The sequence below is a fragment of the Oncorhynchus tshawytscha genome, linkage group LG18, assembly GCF_018296145.1.
Source record: "Oncorhynchus tshawytscha isolate Ot180627B linkage group LG18, Otsh_v2.0, whole genome shotgun sequence".
Lineage (NCBI taxonomy): Eukaryota > Metazoa > Chordata > Actinopteri > Salmoniformes > Salmonidae > Oncorhynchus > Oncorhynchus tshawytscha.
In genome coordinates, this window is record NC_056446.1 from 17,436,687 (window position 1) to 17,454,864 (window position 18,178).

The following is an 18,178-nucleotide window of genomic DNA, read 5'->3' on the forward strand; positions in this document are numbered from 1 at the left end:
GTATTTTGTTAAGAAGTTGGGCTTTGAAGTGTGAGAAATTTTATTAAAACTATATACAAGCTTTAGAAGAGAATATACTTCAGTTCAACACTAATGGAATTTGACTGCAACAGCCATAACTTGCATGTTCAACAAACCAACTTTCTGATTTAAATCAAACTCCTCAAAAAGTGGCAAACATTGATCAAACTCAAAGCATTAAAAAAAAAGTCTGAACTTGTACTTTAAGTTAACCAATGAAATTGTAGACCATAAATGCAGGCTTCTCGCAGTACTTCGTGGCGAACAGTTTGCCATCTGGGGTGGGGTCAGAGAAGGCTATTTCCTCCTTGGTCAGGTGGCCCCCATACACAAAGGAGTTTCTGAAAATGACATACATTCAGATTTTTAAAAAATAGCCATACATGACATCTTCCATTTAGCTATACGTCCCTGAAATTGGCCCTCAAACCAGTATGTATGCCTGTTTGGCTGATTTTAATTGTACTTCTCAGTTTAACAAATCAGAAGTAAGTTTGCACTACCTAACCTGTAATAATTTCCTAACCTGACTGTGTCGAGCATGCGCGTGGCAATGCCCTTCCTCCGGGCCAGGCTGAACACCCAGATGCGGCTGACCCCACAGATGGCCTTTTCTGGCGTGGTAGAGCAGCACCAGGCTCTGTGGTGCTCCATGAAGTCCTCCCTGGTCATGTCCTTGGTCTGCTCTGGCTGCTCCAGCACTCTGAAGCCCTGGAAACAAAGGGCAAGATAGACTAATCACTCAGTCACTCCGCTAAATACCCCTGTAAGATAGCGAGTGAATTGCTATCACCTCCAGTGTGCTACCTTTCTATTTCTGAAGGAGACCCTTGGTCCCTTACACGCTCTGCAATGAGCCCGGTAATGACCACCCCTTTACTGTCCGCAAAAGCTAACGTCCGATTAATCGTATTTGACCGAGCGTATATTTGTTCATTTCTTGATCAAGCAGACAATCTTTCACATGCACACCACACACGAAAAGTACATTATCACAGGCCTTTACATCAGCATATTGTGGTAAAAGACCACCGATCCATTCCTGGAAAACCCACCATTTGTTTGGCGCGTTACACATCGGAGCAGAGTGCAAAAGTTTAGCAGCACAGGAGGAGAGAGAAGTTACCTGTCGTATGTGCTCGGCAATGAGGCAGCCGACCACCATCCTGTCACTGTTCACATACAGGTAGGTTTTAGCCTGGCTGGGGCAGCGGAGGGACACTTGCTGGAAGCCCAACTCGTTGTCAGCAAGTCGCCTCACATCTTCTGCCTAATAAAAAAATCATTAAGCATGAGCAAGTGCGTTCACGATTCCATTCAAACCAAATGCATAAGCACACCCTATGGGCCTAAAGTAGTGCACTATGAAGGGAATAGGGCGCTGTTTCAGACCCAGACACTGATATGATAAACCTTTTTGACAGCATATTTTGGATCATCAGGTAGAACCAGAATGATTTTTCCATCCCAGAACTCTGCTACCACCCGCTCTTTCTTCCAGCCCTGGGGACGAGAAGGAAACACTGATTAAGCAACCGTCAGAAATCAAGAGTGAGTGGTCAGTTTCACTTTATTCGCTAAACCACGTCAACGGTTTTGGCTAAGGTTTTGTGGGGGGTAAAAAATAAGGAGCCACTCTAAAAGCAACATGCTTAGGGCAACTTGTACGAGTCGATGAAAGGGAGGAAATGCATAGTCATACGTACCACAAACTTAATTCCGTCCAGAAAACTCTGGTGGAACTGTGTGTGCTGGAAGTTGTCTTCCAGGCTGTCTGCACTGTAGATCATGCCACAGGACCCACACACAGTGGCACCAAACTGCTTCTGGCCAGCATCCTGAGGTAAACACAGAACAGAACAAAGAGCATTAGCAAAGCCCACAGATGACAGTATGAGAGGCAGTCAACGGTCATCATCAATGTTTCCATCCATCATCTTTCCAGAGGATTTACTTACGATGATGAGTTGATCATCAGCCTCAGCCTGTTTGTTAGTCTCCCTCTTCTTCCTGGCACTCCTCTCCTTGGCAGCAGAGGGAAGGGGGTGACTAAGGGCCGAGGGGGTGCTGCAGTTCACTGGAGAGTCCAGAGCTGCCTTCCTCTGGGGCCTAAAGGCAGAAAATAGAAAGGGATAATGCATATATACATCGATACACACATGTTGACAGTGTGTGGAGTTACTACTATTTGTCCATGTGCAAGACTGAAAATAATACCATCCCTGGAGGGCAGTAAACCATTCTAGCTAAAAAAAAAAGATTAAATGGAAGTGTTTTTGCCTACCTCGTTGATGCAGTTCCAAAGATTGGATACACAGCGTCGGCTGAGGATTCCATAAAGGGGAGAGAAACCATGAATGAAAATTAAGACATTAAGTAAAAACATGAATGCTAATTGACCAACGATAAACAACCAACCTTTGACTGGACTGATGATGCCGTTTAATGGGCTAATGTCACTGAGATCAAACACGGCATCAGAACCTGTATTTGTGATCAATTCATCCTACAAACAGAAAGAACAATATCCTAAATGTAATACAGATACAATATGCTTACAGACAGTGAGACCTATGCTAAACACTAGTCAAGTGATATACAGCTCACCTGAGTGTTTATTTCTGGGGATGCTGGACGTGTGGGAGACGGAGATCGGCTTAACACAATCCTGACTTCCTTGTTCATGCCGTATTTCTCTACTATAGCTCTGGTTGACTGGGCCTCGACTGACTCTGGACTCTTTGGTACATCCTGCACTGCAGGAAGAGCCAGAGTCTCTGCCCGGTGTATCTTCACTACAACAGCATGTCGCTGTGGAAAGGGGGCTTGTTGTACTTTTTCTTGCTTTCCCTCTAAGGCAGGAACCATGGCCTTTATTTTCTCAAATCTCAAAGCTGGCTTGGTAGATTTCGAGGCAGACTTTTTGTACATGGAGGCAGTTTTTTTCCCTGTGCTGAAAAAGGCAGCCCCAATGAAGATTTTAGGCTTAGGCTTTAAACTGCCAAAGTTCAAGGTGATGCCTTTTTTCAGCTCCACTTGCTCTGTGCTGGCGGGTGCTTTAGGCTTTGAGGAATTGATTAGGCTTGATTTGGAGTTGGCGTTTCCCGTTACGCCAGTCTTCATTCCGTGTACAGTGGCCACCTTTTTGGCCTTGGTACTTTTAATCTTCATCCTTTTCTTTACAGCAGCCGTCGGCATTCCATAAGGATCCACACTGGTCAGCCTTGGAGGTGATTTGGTCTCATTCAGCATCTTCCTCTCCAGGGGTGTCAGGTACAAAGGTTTGCGTTTACCATAGAAGGACCCTGTTACCACAGCAGCCTTGAACGGAGAGCCTCTCTTCAGAGCAATCTTTAGGGGAGATGGAGCTGGGGATCTCTGGGGAGAAGGGCAGTTCTCTTTGTCCTGGTGTTTTACGGACATCTTTAGTGGAGACTGGGGCAACCGAGATGACTTTCTTTTTAGGGGAGATTCTCCATCTGTAACAGGCCTTTTGGCTGAGTTACTAAAAATGTTGGAGAATTACAAGGATGTTAGGCCCTACTCAATGTTATATGCATGAATTATTGATTAATAACTGATTTAACACATGACTTACTAATAGACATGTCACTTACCTGTCAGAATCAACTGAAGAGTGCTTCCTCTTCCTTGTAGTATTGGGCATGTTTGTAACTTCACTGGAAGAATAAGTAGAAGTATTAATGTTAGCTAGCTAGGTCCCGCATTGGATAATCAATAGATAGATAAATTAACCACGCAGAATCAGCTAGCTAGCATATCTAGCAATAATAATAGATAATTGCAATACAGACGTAATGGTGTATTATGTATAGACAGCGCAGCCTTTGCCAGCTGGCTAACGTTAGTTCAGTGTCTGAGTGAATAATTATTGGCGGGATGGGTCTGACACAAATATTACACTGTGTGGCATATAGTTACAAAGTTAACGAAATGTTTGTGGGAATGTCCTTTGTATGATAAAATTTGACGGCGACTTTTCACTAAAAAGTTACTAATATAAAAACTAACTTTAGCTGTTGTTATTATTGTGGTTGAAATGATTATTGGCTTGTTAGCGAGCTAACTATTTTAGCTAGCAACGTTTTGGTGCAAACAAACAGCTGACAGGCAAGACAAAATGTAAAATGCCATCTAAAGAGTTAGCTAACTTTGACCAAATAAATTGTTCTTCAAAAATGCATACCAAATCCAAAGTGATCCAATACGTAGCAAAGTTCTGGAGTGTGACTTGTTTTCCCCGCGGTTCCTGTGCAGACTGTTTTTGAACAGCGCGCCCAATGACCATATGAGCGCGTCCCACTTTGAAAAAAAAGTGGAGCAGCATGACCTAAGCGGAAATAGTTGGTTTGTGACCGCCGCCAACTTCCGGGTCAACTTTCCATGCGAAATTGACTGTCAGCACAGTTATCATCTCGTTATGAGGCACATTTAGTTATTTGGAAAGTTTGTAAAGTACTCCATTCCTATTTTGTTTCTAAAGTTTAAAACAGTTTCTTCGATTTATGCAAGATGGTGTTTTACTTCACAAGTGCCGGTGAGTAAGTGAGCTTTTCTTTAGCTGGCTATCCCGCCCATAGTTAGCACTGAACTAGCTAGCCTAGAGAATCTTCTTGAATCATTTTGTTAGATAGCTACGTTTGATTTCTAGCTAGAAAGCTTTCTTGACAAATATAATCATGAGTTGTCATTCGTCATGGATGTTTGTTGACATATTCAGGTCAGCAGATTAAGCTAGGCATTTAATTAGGAATAATAGTCATGTGGAGTGGATGATGGCAGAGTTATTGTTCTGAGAATGGACAGGAATGTGTAGCTAGGCAAATTATCATATTATTCGTGTTTTATTAGCCCCAAAGCCTTGTTGATATAGCTAACTAACATTTGCTTTGTTTTTTTATTGTACAGTTGTTACACCTCCCTACACTATCTACATGGGGAAAGACAAATATGAAAGTAGGTAGCTGGTCATTTTAAAGTGTTGTTTTCTAACAAGCCACGATTCATGTTGTCAGTGGCATTAAAGATGCCTACTCAGCTAACTGTCTGCTTCTTTCTCACAATTAGATGAAGATCTCATCAAATATGGATGGCCAGAAGACATTTGGTGAGAAACTCATATCTCTCTCTGCTTATAACTGAAACCATGAGCCTCTTATTGGGATTTGACCATTGAGTCTGAACATTTGTCTGATACATTACTCTATGCAGTGTTGAAAAATATCCACATGGTGGCACCTAGAGCTAAGCAAAGGTACAGTAGTCCTATATCAGCTAATAGGGCTGTGGTTGTATGTACAGTACCAGTGAAACGTTTGGACCCATCTACTCATTCTATTTAAAAGAAAATATATATATATTTTTTTTAAACTATTTTCTGCATTGTAGAAGAATAGTGAAGACATAAACTATGAAATAACACACATGGAATCATGTAGTAACCAAAAAAGTAGCCACCCTTTCCCTTGATGACTGCTTTGCACACTCTTGGCATTCTCTCAACCAGCTTCACCTGGAATGCTTTTCCATCCAAAAGTCTTGAAGGAGTTCCCACATGATGATCACTTGTTGGCTGCTTTCCTTCACGCTGCGGTCCAACTCATCCCAAACCATCTCAATTGGGTTGAGGTCGGGTGATTGTGGAGGCCGGGTCATCTGATGCAGCACTCCAACACTCTCCTACTTGGTCAAATAGCCCTAACACAGCCTGGAGGTGTGTTGGGTAATTTTCCATTCTGCTCCAGAATGCTGTGGTAGCCATGCTGGTTAAGTGTGCCTTGAATTCTAAATAAATCATTGACAGTTTCACCAGCAAAGCACCACCTCCTCCTCCATGCTCCATGTGGAGATCTTCCGTTCACCTAATCTGCATCTCACAAAGACACGGCAGTTGGAACCAAAAATCTCAAATTTGGACTCATCAGACCAAAATGCAGGTTTCCACAGGTCTAATGTCCATTGCTCGTTTCTTGGCTCAAGCAAGTCTCTTCTTATTATTGGTGTCCTTTAGTAGTGGTTTCTTGGCAGCAATTTGACCACGAAGGCCTGATTCACACAGTCCCCTCTGAACAGTTGATGTTGTTGAGATGTGCTGTTACTTGAACTCTGTGAAGCATTTATTTGGGCTGCAATTACTGAGGCTGGTAACTCGAATGAACGTATCCTCTGCAGCAGAGGTAACTTTGGGTTTGCCTTTCCTGTGGCGGTCCTCATGAGAGCCAGTTTCATCATAGCGCTTGATGGTTTTTGCAACTGCACTTGAAGAAACTTTCAAAGTTCTTGAAATGTTCCGTATTGACTAACCTTCATGTCTTAAAGTAATGATGTACCTTCGTTTCTCTTTGCTTATTTGAGCAGTTCTTGCCATGATATGGACTTGGTCTTTTACCAAATAGGGCTATCTTCTCTATACCTCCCCTACCTTGTCACAACACAACTGATTGGCTCAGACGCATTAAGAAGGAAATGAATTCCACAAATTAACTTTCAACAAGGCACACTTGTTCATTCAAATGCATTCCAGATGACTACCTCATGAAGCTGGTTAAGAGAATGCCAAGAGTGTGCAAAGCTGTCATCAAGGCAAAGGGTGGCTACTTTTTTGGTTACTACATGATTCCATGTGTGTTATTTCATAGTTTTGATGTCTTCACTATTATTCTACAATGTAGAAAAAAGTTTTAAAAAATAAAGAAACTCTTGAATGAGTAGGTGTGTCCAAACTTTTGACTGGTACTGTATGGCATTGATTATTTTAGTATGTGTGCATTAAGGCTGTTATAATAATTCTATCATAATTGTGTCCACAGGTTTCATGTGGATAAACTCTCCTCTGCCCATGTGTACCTGCGAATGCCTAAGGGACTGACAATAGAGGATATTCCCAAGGAAGTCTTGATTGACTGTGCACAGCTTGTGAAAAACAACAGCATCCAAGGTAATACATTGAGTTTCCTGGTGAGTTTGATACAAATAACAGAGTAGTTAATACAATATCACAAGCATTTCCAGGAAACTTGGTGATAGCCTTTTAACTCTTAATTACTCTTTAACAGGTTGTAAAATGAACAACATCAATGTTGTCTACACACCATGGGCTAACCTAAAGAAAACAGGAGACATGGATGTAGGCCAAATAGGTTTCCATCGACACAAGGAGGTCAGTGATCTTTCTGGCATAATGAATCTGTGTTACTTTCAGATCTGTCACTTTTATATGTGTCTCATCTTGTATTGTTCATACGTTCTTTGTTTCTATAGGTTGTTATCAATAAAACGTCACAATAAGGTGCAGAGCGTTGGATTTGCCTGCTGGGTTGCATGGATAACTGCGTGTCGTTTTCAAGGGATTGTTAAATAAATGTGAACTATTTGGTTTTAATATCATCACCTCTTGAAGAGCATTGTCAGACCTACAAATGTCCAATTATTCCACATTTAGCTCTGTCATCAGAGTTATACAGCAAGTAACTGCATGATTTCATGATCAGTAAACATCAATTGATCATGTAATTTCAGATACCTGAGGGTAGACTCGTGATATCTCTCAATATTGTCCTCCATTAATTGGATTAAAGTGAACTCTACCTGACAAGTATGTGTGGTTTAGGTTAATATGTGTGCTCTGCCTGTCAAGCGGCAGGACACATACAAATTATTCTCTTCAACATTGTTTTAAAGAGGGTTAAATCACAATTGCTGCTGACAGACATGATTGGCTACATCGATTGATGGACCATGTCAAATTGGCTAGCTAGCTAATAACAGATCACGTCAATATGGCTAGTTAACAAGCTAACTTTCAGTGGTGATGACAGTAGTCCGACTGTGAACTTTACCAGGACGAGGATTTGCCGATGTCAAGCTCTTTCTAAAAGCCTAATCTCTGATGAAGCAAGCTAAATGACACATGTTGTAGCTAGCTACATGCCAAATGGATAGACTACCCTCGCATATCTAAAAATATATTGTCAATTTATGTTTACTGATCATGAAAGGGATGCAGTTACATGCTGTATACGTCTAATTATAAAGCTAAATGTGGAATAATTGGACATGTGTAGTTCTGACTATGCTCTTCAAGAGGTGATGACATTAAAACCAAATGGTTAGAACATTTATTTAACAATCCTTTGAAAACGCCATGTAGTTGTCAATGGTTTTAGCAGAGCAGCCAAATCTAACACTCTGCACCGTATTGTGAGGTTTTGGTCATTTCTATAAAACGATCATTTAGACCTGTTTTGTCAACTGTTTTGTAGGTGAAGGTCGTGGCAGTAGAGAAAAAGGTCAATGAGATAGTGAACAGGGTGGAGAAAACAAAGGACGAGCGATACCCTGATCTAGCAGCAGAGAAAGAGTCTCGAGACAGGGAGGAGAGAAACGAGAAGAAGGCCCAGATACAAGATCTGAAAAAGAAAGAGAAAGATGACATAAAAAAGAAAAGAGAGCTGGAGGAGCTCAAGTAAGTTCTCTCCCTAGCTACATCATCCATGTTCGACTGGCATCCCAAAACACCACGTGTCACCTCTGTGAATGATATGAACTTACACTGTAATTGTTCCTAAACAGAAGTTATTCTTCGCTGATGACGAGTGACAATATGACAACAAATGAGGTGAGTTGATTAACAAAATCCGAACAGAGTTAAAATCTGTTTCTTTCAGAAATAGACTGGCCTGTTAATCGTTTATATGACTGTTGTTGCAATACGACCATTCAGTATGTCAGAAATGGATAATGGAGTCTTTTTCAGGATGGAAATGATTCGGATGACTTCATGTAAAAAGAGAATCTGGGACATCGGAGAAACACCATCCCCTGAAATGTAACATTGTTGGATTGCACTGTTATACACACTGTTATACCGGACAGTGCTTTGACATTGTGTGTATAGATCGATAAACTTGCTACTGTATTTTTGGAACAGTACTCGTGCCAATTATGCACAATTTCAGGACCATAGTGAAATGCTTGTTTTCCCTACGCTTCTTGAATTTCAAAGGAAAAATTCAAACATCATTGGTATCTTGTACTTTTACATCCTCTGCTTGACTGACGAGGGTAACGGCAATTCCAGACTCCTCAGACAAGTGCTGTCAAGGATTTAGTCTTGGGACTGCTATTCCTTACACGCTCTATGATCTAATTCAGTATTGGTGCATGTTGACCTAATGATATGAATGAATATATGATCTCCTGACCAGTATGTCTAGCTATGGGTGAAATGAATATGTACTTTACATCTATTATAATTTACTTGGCCGATGGTGCAGACTTTGTCCTGTCCAGAGACTGGAGTCTAGTAAATGTGTCCCCATGAGGCCATGCAAAGTAAGTTTTTATCTTGAATGTTTCTTTGTAATAGCCGAAAGAGCGCTGACGTTATTAATAAAATTCCCCTTGTTTATCCATGCAAAGTTCCATTTTTGTTTTAAATTGAACTGCCCAGAAGGTAGAGTAATTGCCCAGGTCATTATTTAGAAAACATGTTGAAATAGCTTTGCTAATGAAGAGTGAGACATTTGAATGGTTTGAGCTACTTGGTCCTTTATTAGTAATATGGGTACCATTCTCTCCCCTACCTATTCCAAGTGCTTTTTGTCAGGGTAACGGATCAGGTTTCTCTTTCCTGGGTCATGATCAGAGCTAGGATTTAACATGCTGGATTTTCAGTAGAAAGCATGACATCTCTTCATTTCTCAATGCTGTGTATGAATGAATGGAAAGCAGCTGTGGCTGACCTCTGGTCCACATCACACAGACTGAAACGCGTGGAGCAGGTTCAGGTATGAGGAGCGCGTCCAAGTTAATTCTCCAAGAAGACTTACATTTCATTTCACATCTGCATAAACATTTTCACTCCAAACAACTGAAAAGCAGAAGAAAAGGCCTTTGTTTCACTCTGCATGTGATTTGCTTCCCACGACATGAATAAAAGTGGGTTATTCTCAGTGACAGGATGGCATACAGTTGAAGTCGGAAGTTTACATACACTTAGGCTGGAGTCATTAAAACTCGTTTTTCAACCACAACAAATTTCTTGTTAAATTAACAAACTATAGTTTTGGCAGGTCGGTTAATACATCTACTATGTGCATGACACAATACATTTTTCCAACAATTGTTTACAGACAGATTATTTCACTTAAAATTCACTGTATCACAATTCCAGTGGGTCAGAAGTTTACATACAATAAATAGACTGCCTTTAACAGCTTGGAATATTCCAGAAAATTATGTCATGGCTTTAGAAGCTTCTGATAGGCTAATTGACATCATTTGAGTCAATTGGAGGTATCTGTGGATTTATTTCAAGGCCTACCTTCAAACAGTGTCTCTTTGCTTGACATCATGGGAAAATCAAAAGAAATCAGCCAAGACCTCAGAAAAATAATTGTAGACCACAAGTCTGGTTCATCCATGGGAGCAATTTCCAAACGCCTGATGGTACCACATTCATCTGTACAAACAATAGTACGCAAGTATAAACACCATGGGACCACGCAGCCATCATACCGCTCAGGAACGAGACACGTTCTGTCTCCTAGAGATTAACATACTTTGGTGCGAAAAGTGCAAATCAATCCCAGAACAACAGAAAAGGACCTTGTGAAGATGCTGGAGGAAACAGGCACAAAAGTATCTATATCCAGAGTAAAACGAGTCCTATATCGACATAACCTGAAAGGCCGCTCAGCAAGGAAGAACCCACTGCTCCAAAACCGCCAATAAAAAGCCAGACTATGGTTTGCAACTGCACATGGGGACGAAGATCATACTTTTTGGAGAAATGTCCTCTGGTCTGATGAAACAAAAATAGAATTGTTTGGCCGTAATGATCATCGTTTTGTTTGGAGGAAAAGGGGGAGGCTTGCAAGCCGAAGAACATCCCAACCGTGAAGCACGGGGGTGGCAGCATCATATTGTGGGGGTGCATTGCTGCAGGAGCGACTAGTGGACTTCACAGAATAGATGGCACCATGAGAAGGAAAATGATGTGGATACATTGAAGCAACATCTCAAGACATCAGTCAAGAAATTAAAACTTTGTCGCAAATGGATCTTCCAAATGGACAATGACCCCAAGCATACTTCCAAAGTTCTGGCAAAATGGCTTATGGACAAAAGTCAAGGTATTGGAGTGGCCATCACAAGCCCTGACATCAGTCCTATAGAACATTTGTGGGCAGAACTGAAAAAGCGTGTGCGAGCAAGGAAGCCTACAAACCTGACTCAGTTACACCAGCTCTGTCAGGAGGAATGGGCCAAAATTCACCCAACTTATTGTGGGAAGCTTGTGGAAGGCTACCTGAAATGTTTTACCCAAGTTAACAATTTAAAGGCAATGCTACCAAATAATAATTGAATGTATGTAAACTTCTGACCCACTGGGAATGTGATGAAAGAAATAAAAGCTGAAATAAATTATTCTCTCTAATATTATTCTAACATTTTCACATTCTTAAAATAAAGTGGTGATCCTAACTGACCTAAGACAGGGAATTTTTTACTCTGATTAAATATCAGGAATTGTGAAAAACTGAGTTTAAATGTATTTGGCTAAGGTGTATAAACTTCTGACTTCAACTGTATGTAACTACAGGACCCTGTGTGTTCATCAACTAACTATGAATATGCATATTTGTCACATGCAAGTATGATTTCAATCTGACTGGAATATTGCATACACCTTCAATCCATTTTTTTATATTTCATGGTTGAGGCATTTATTTAAAACATTTTCAAGACATGAACTGTTGGAGAAAGGCATGATATTGAAGTTATAGCTGACCTAACAGTTGGATGTGTGTTTAAATTGCTCTTATCACAACAGGCCTACATGGGAATCAAATCCAATTTTATTTGTCACATACACATGTTTAGCAGATGTTAATGCGAGTGTAGCGAAATGCTTGTGCTTCTAGTTCCGACCATGCAGTAATATCTAACAATTAATCTAACAATTTCACATAAAAAATATATGGATGAGCGATGGCCGAACGGCATAGGCAAGATGCAGTAGATGGTATAGAGTACAGTATATTCATATGAGATGAGTAATGTAGGGTATGTAAACATTAAATAAAGTGGCATTGTTTAAAGTGGCTAGTGATCAATTTATTACATCCAATTATTATGGTGGCTAGAGATTTCCTTTGAATCTGTCGTGTTTCAGTGCTGATTAGAAGTAGCCTGCATTGTATTGTTCTAAAGAGATGTACTTCTTGAGAGGTACCGCTGTGGCAGTTCAGTTGTTCCTTTGCAAGGGAGTCATTAAGAGTTCAGCCAGAATTTGTAATTCTTGTCTCGTTTTATTAGTCCTGTTGTATGAGTCAGTTCCAGAACTGAGAAGACGTACCAGTTCTTTTTATAATGAGATCTACATAGATTTACAGCTATGAGTGCAGAGTCAAGAACTTATGCTACACCCATTGTAACAACATGTACTTTGTACTAAGTCTGAAAAATAGTTGCTGTTGCTTTATTTTCACATTTTGAGATTCCATTTTCTTTAAGACCACTAGATGGCAGGTTATTGCTTTATTTCCGGAGGTTCACATTTACTAAATATCACGCTAGAGTTGGTCACTCTGACATGGTAAATGGTATAATTTGTCATTCATTGATTGATTTGATCTATAATGAAACTTGATGTCGACTACAGATTTGTTTCTTTCGAAATGTTTCTTCAATATTATCTCACAGAGACAAAGCTATATGCCTATGTTTTCAGCGTCACTATTTTTACACCTTTGTCTTGTTTTGCCATAAACTAGTATGTACATTTTTTAAAATATATTTTTTTTTTTTAAAAAAAAAAATTTGGGGGGGGACAAAACCAGGAATTTTGGTGGCTAATTAGCTGGTGTCAGGAGCCTGTATATTGTGGAATATAAAACATTTTTTGGCGGGCTGTATGTAATTTGCAGCGGGAGGCAACGGTTACCCAAATCACACAAAATAATAGTTTGGCAGTGACATTCTAAAATTAAAGCACTGAACCAGGACAAATACGGACAGGCCTCTACTAGGGATCATTTCCAGCTCTGTCACAATAGTTTAATTTCATATTTACAAGCAAATATCCTGCCAAAAAGCCCTATGTTTCCCATAACTTTGAACTCGGTGCTCAGAACCTTTGCTTCAGAAACCCGAAGGTAGCCCCGTTTAATCTCTTACAAAGCTTTTACAGCTCTGAATTGACTGTTTCTCCCACAGTAGATTTAAGAGGGTACATTTCAGAAGAGCTGGCCTACACAACATAGAGATGGCACACGCAGTAATGGAAGCCTGAGAAAGGAGTTATTCTGCAGAGGAGGGCGTCAGCCATGCTGGCAGGACGTAAGGTCCTGTGGAAAGAATGACCTCTTAATGCTGCCACCTCTGATGGTCCTCTTCTCTCCACGTGGAGAAGGCATGTTTATGTGTTTATTGGAAATATGCAATCATCTCCTCCAGTAGCCCATGACCCTGCCAGAGCTTCAGCTTCATCCCAGCCCAATTCTCACAGAACCCAAGCACAGTGCAACAGTGGGGTGGAGAGTGGAAATGACTAGAGAGAGCGTGGGAGCAAATTGTTGTTAATTTGCTTCGGTGCAGTACACTATTGAGCCAGATGCTTATGTGCTTTATGGCTGAGATTTAGGGCTGGTGGTTTCCCGGACCCAGATTAACCCTGTTCATGGACAGAAATAGCATTTTCAATGGGGATTCTCTTATTCTGGGTCCAGGAAACCAGGCCATTCAGGGTGGCAGGTAGCCTAGTGGTTAAGAGTGTTGGGCCAGTAACCAAAAGATGGTTGGAATCCCAGAGACAGCTAGGTGGAAAAAAATCTGTTGTTCTGCCCTTGAGCAAGGCAGTTACGACTAGGTATCCCCCTTTCCCTGCAGTACAACATGTATCAGACATGTATACTGCTTTACCACAGTGGGGTACCACCTAGTCTAACGATGGTGCCCTCAACTTGTGGCCCATTGTAACTCCTACTCTAAATATTTCTGCTTTATGGATGTATTGTCATCTATAGCTAGGCAGTCCTGTAATTTCCTGTTTAGAGAGAGGGGAGGAAAGTTCCCTGTGCTGGTGGCTTCTTTCAGCTATGCTTTACCCCTGTGCTGGTTATAACATCTGTCTGTGGCTGACAGAGGCAGGGGGACCACACACCGCCACTTATGGAGGGTCTGGCTTTGGAGGGCAGACTGAGATGTACTGCCGACCCTCCGACCAACAGACCCACCTGCTCTGCTGTGGTCCCCGTGTCCAGCCTGACCAGCTGAAGCCTCCAACAAAAGCAAACAAGGCCGTAAAATGCAGAGTCGGTGTGCTGTCTTTGGAAAGGCCTCCTTCTGATGTAAGGAAATATGGCTTGCAAATGGGGTTGATAGAGAGCACTCCCCTACAACAACATGGACTGTGCTTCTCTTTTTATATATATATCATTTCTTTCTTTATTCAGATGAGACAAAATTAAACAAACAAGATACACACACAGACATATGCAGTCTAACATCAACAAGACTATTTCCATTCCCACCCACCGCATCCCCTCCAGAGGTAGGCAGACCTACAATTAATAGTCTGTTCATAATCTGGCCTAAAGTATTTTATGAAACTGCCAATAGGTCTACTGAATGATGAAGGTACATACATCAGCAACACTACGGGGGAAAAAACAATGTTTAAAAAAAACAATGCATGGGAGATGCGCCTGGAATTTTTACAGGTCATTCTTTCAAAATAAATGTTAAGATGGGCATCAGATACATGTGGACCACCATCCTCTGCCCCAAGTAAATAAATAAATAATAATCACATATTCATTATTATACATTGGACAATATACACTACCGTTCAAAAGTTTGGCGTCACTTAGAAATGTCCTAGTTTTTTAAAGAAAAGCTCCTTTTCTGTCCATTAAAATAACATAAAATTGATCAGAAATAGAGTGTAGACATGGCTAATTTTGTAAATGACTATTGTAGCTGGAAACGGCATATTTTTAATGGAATATCTACATAGGTGTACAGAGGCCCATTATCATCAACCATCACTCCTGTGTTCCAATGGCACGTTGTGTTAGCTAATCCAAGTGTATAATTTGAAAAGGCTAATTGATCATTAGAAAACTTTTAAAATTATGTTAGCACAGCTGAGAATTGTTGTTCTGATTAAAGAAGCAATAAAACTAGCCTTCTTTAGACTAGTTGAGTATCTGGAACATCAGCATTCGTTTACAGGCTCAAAATGTCCAGAAACAAAGAACTTCTTCTGAAACTCGTTGTATTTCTAAGTGACCCCAAACTTTTGAACGGTAGTGTGTATACAATTAAGGGAGACAATTTCATTAATCGTCAGTTCATAATCTGTTACGGTTACACATTGATGGGAGAATGTCATTAATGCTATAGAAAAATTGTCATATCTAAGAACATGAATAATGAGTTACTAGCTCCACCTGCTGATCACTGCAGGAACGGAGCCCATACTAGGTCATAGTCAGTGAGGGTTGATCCTGCTTCCAATGTCCCTTGTAGCTCACTTGGTAAGAGCACAGTGCTTGCAACACCATGGTTGTGGGTTCTTATACCTATGGGGGACCAGTATGAAAATGTAGTTGCTCTGGGTAAGAGTGTTGACTAAAAATATCTATTTTTGCAGAAGTAAGGGCCAGCAAGATCCACCTCCTTGTGAGAGGAGAATGAACCCTGCCACTTAATGTAGAGGCCAACATTATACATGTATTAGAAACGCAAAAATCAGTCCCCACTACTTCACAAATAGCATAGATGATACTATTGCACCAGTCTGGAATAGAGGCACAGGACCATTAAATATGAGGGATTGATCCTGTGTCTCTCTTGCATCTCCAACAGTTATCATTCGGCAATATTATCTTGGTTTTACACAGCTTCTCTGGAGTCCAGTGCCACCTGTGAATCACTTTAGCTTGTATACATTTGTTACCCATTTCTTTATAGGTTGTATTTTGTTCACTTTTGCCAATGGTTCAGCCACTAGTAGGCAAGAATATACTGTAAAGGAGGTCAAGCTTTTTCTATTGTTTTGTTTCAACAAAAGCCTTTCAAATTGAGTTTTTAGTTGAACTAGTCAGAGGTTGACAAAGGTTTTTAGCCAGACAGCCCTGCAATTGTAGGTACTCACTGGGCAAAAACTGGTTGAACTGGTTGAATTCAACCCCCCAAAAATCAGTGATGACGTTGAATCAATGTGGAAAACTGATAGGATTCGCAAAAAATCATCAATGTAAGAGCATTTCGTATTTTTTTTCCCACCAAACTTTTAACCTAAATCCAATGACTTTCGTTGACAACTCAACCAAATGTAAATCAAAACTAGACGTTGATCTGACCTCTGTGACCAGTGGGTATTTCCAAAACTGTGTCGTAGGCAACTCATATGTTACAGAATACAGACAGATGTTCAAAGTTATACATTGTGGGGCCGTCAGCTTCATCCAGACGCCCCAGTCTGCTGTTTCGCCCCCATTACAATTGCTTTGTTTTTCCCATTTTTGAGATCCCATTTTATTAAAAAAATACATTTATCACAGCCTCACGGGACATGGTTGGATGACCCTGTTGTCTAAGAGTTAGGGATTGAAATGCCCAGCACCAAGGTGATACTCCCTCCCACATCTCCTTCTCCATATAATACCAGTCAGTTTGTACAGCTCCATTCCATCCCGGTCTTCATACACTTAGCTGTTTAACTGTCTGGGCCCAGTAGAACCATTTAAAGTTAGGGAGGCTAAAGCCACCTCTAGAGGGGTGTGCTTGTTGTTTTTTTCAAGCCCAAAAATGATGGCCTCCCTTCCCCCCCATATAAAATCCTATCTATTTCTTTAAAGTATGATTCTGGGATTGGCATTGGTAAATGAGATAAGGTATAGTCAGTGTTAGGGACTAGTGAACTACATGTAGTTCAACTAGTAATTGAATTACATTTTGCTGTAGCTTGGTGGTAGTTGAACTAAATTCAAATCTGGGTCGTGTTTTCGGTGACACTTTACTTGACACCCAGTGTCATAACACTTTATGACACGGTCAAAACCATGTCATAACATATCTTAAAAACTGACATAACTTATCATAACCTGTCATAATATGGTCATAACACTGTCATGGCCCATATATTTACAGCCGTTGTGACATATATTGAGTTATTTTATGGCTGGTTATGACACCTACATAAGTGTCAAAACCAACATTTATTCAAATGTGTTTTTTCCCTGCCAAGTAGTTTCCTTTCTTTTGAAAGTTTGTTTCTTAAGTCCTTTGTGGTTGTTGTAATGAATTCTGCTCACAGTCATGTTTTTTTCCCCAGCATATTTTAAATAACTTTATGACACTGTCACGAAGCATTATGACCCTCCTGTGTCACTTTACTTGGACTAAGAAAATGAACATTATGACACTGTCAAGATGCATTATGTCCATCATAATCTCATAAACCAGATAGGCCTATAACGTACATGCCCTTATGTCAGTAATCAGTCAAAAAGAGGGTGCCTTGTCCTGCTCCTGAAATCTGCTCCTGCATTCATCCCAGTCATCAGCAACAGATAATTGGGGTATGTGCATGCCTGACATCAATTTGTGCACAATTAAAATGATAAATTAATGGAATGTTTTCTCTTGTGTGGTAGGTTGTGTGGGTTTTTACACTCTTATGTAGGTGTCATAACCAGCCATAAAATAACTACCATCCGTGGTAGGTTTTGTGTGTTTTGACACTCTTATGTAGGTGTCATAACCAGCCATAAAATAACTACCATCCGTGGTAGGTTTTGTGGGTTTTGACACTCTTATGTAGGTGCCATAACCAGCCATAACATAATGCAATATATGTCACAACAGGTCTAAATATACAGTGTCTTGCGAAAGTATTCACCCCCCCTTGACATTTTTCTTATTTTGTTGTCTTACAACCTGGAATTAAAATAGATTTTGGGGGGGTTTGTATCATTTGATTTACACAACATGCTTACCTCTTTGAAGATGCTAAATCTTTTTTTCTTGTGAAACAAACAAGAAATAAGACAAAAAAATGGAAAACTTGAGAGTGCATAACTATTCACCCCCCAAAGTCAGTACGTTGTAGAGCCACCTTTTG

General features: G+C 40.5%; 2 protein-coding genes across 2 annotated transcripts; one reads left to right on the forward strand and one right to left on the reverse strand.

The window, feature by feature from the left end:
* Positions 1-22: 22 nt before the first annotated feature.
* Positions 23-4,385, reverse strand: LOC112217610 (N-acetyltransferase ESCO2). Its single transcript, XM_024378026.2, has 11 exons — positions 4,229-4,385; positions 3,639-3,701; positions 2,629-3,526; positions 2,440-2,527; positions 2,306-2,345; positions 1,980-2,130; positions 1,728-1,859; positions 1,435-1,524; positions 1,148-1,291; positions 548-732; positions 23-362 (listed from the first exon to the last, which is right to left on the reverse strand). Exons 2-11 carry the CDS (start codon positions 3,686-3,688, stop codon positions 230-232), a joined length of 1,911 nt encoding a protein of 636 aa, XP_024233794.1. The 5' UTR covers positions 3,689-3,701; positions 4,229-4,385; the 3' UTR covers positions 23-229.
* Positions 4,386-4,405: 20 nt separating this feature from the next.
* ccdc25 (coiled-coil domain containing 25) lies at positions 4,406-9,455 on the forward strand. The gene is made up of 8 exons (XM_024378025.2): positions 4,406-4,579; positions 4,951-4,998; positions 5,110-5,149; positions 6,852-6,979; positions 7,098-7,201; positions 8,304-8,506; positions 8,614-8,659; positions 8,798-9,455. The coding sequence occupies exons 1-8, from the start codon at positions 4,555-4,557 to the stop codon at positions 8,825-8,827; spliced, it is 624 nt and encodes a 207-aa protein (XP_024233793.1). The 5' UTR covers positions 4,406-4,554; the 3' UTR covers positions 8,828-9,455.
* The last annotated feature ends 8,723 nt before the right edge of the window (positions 9,456-18,178 follow it).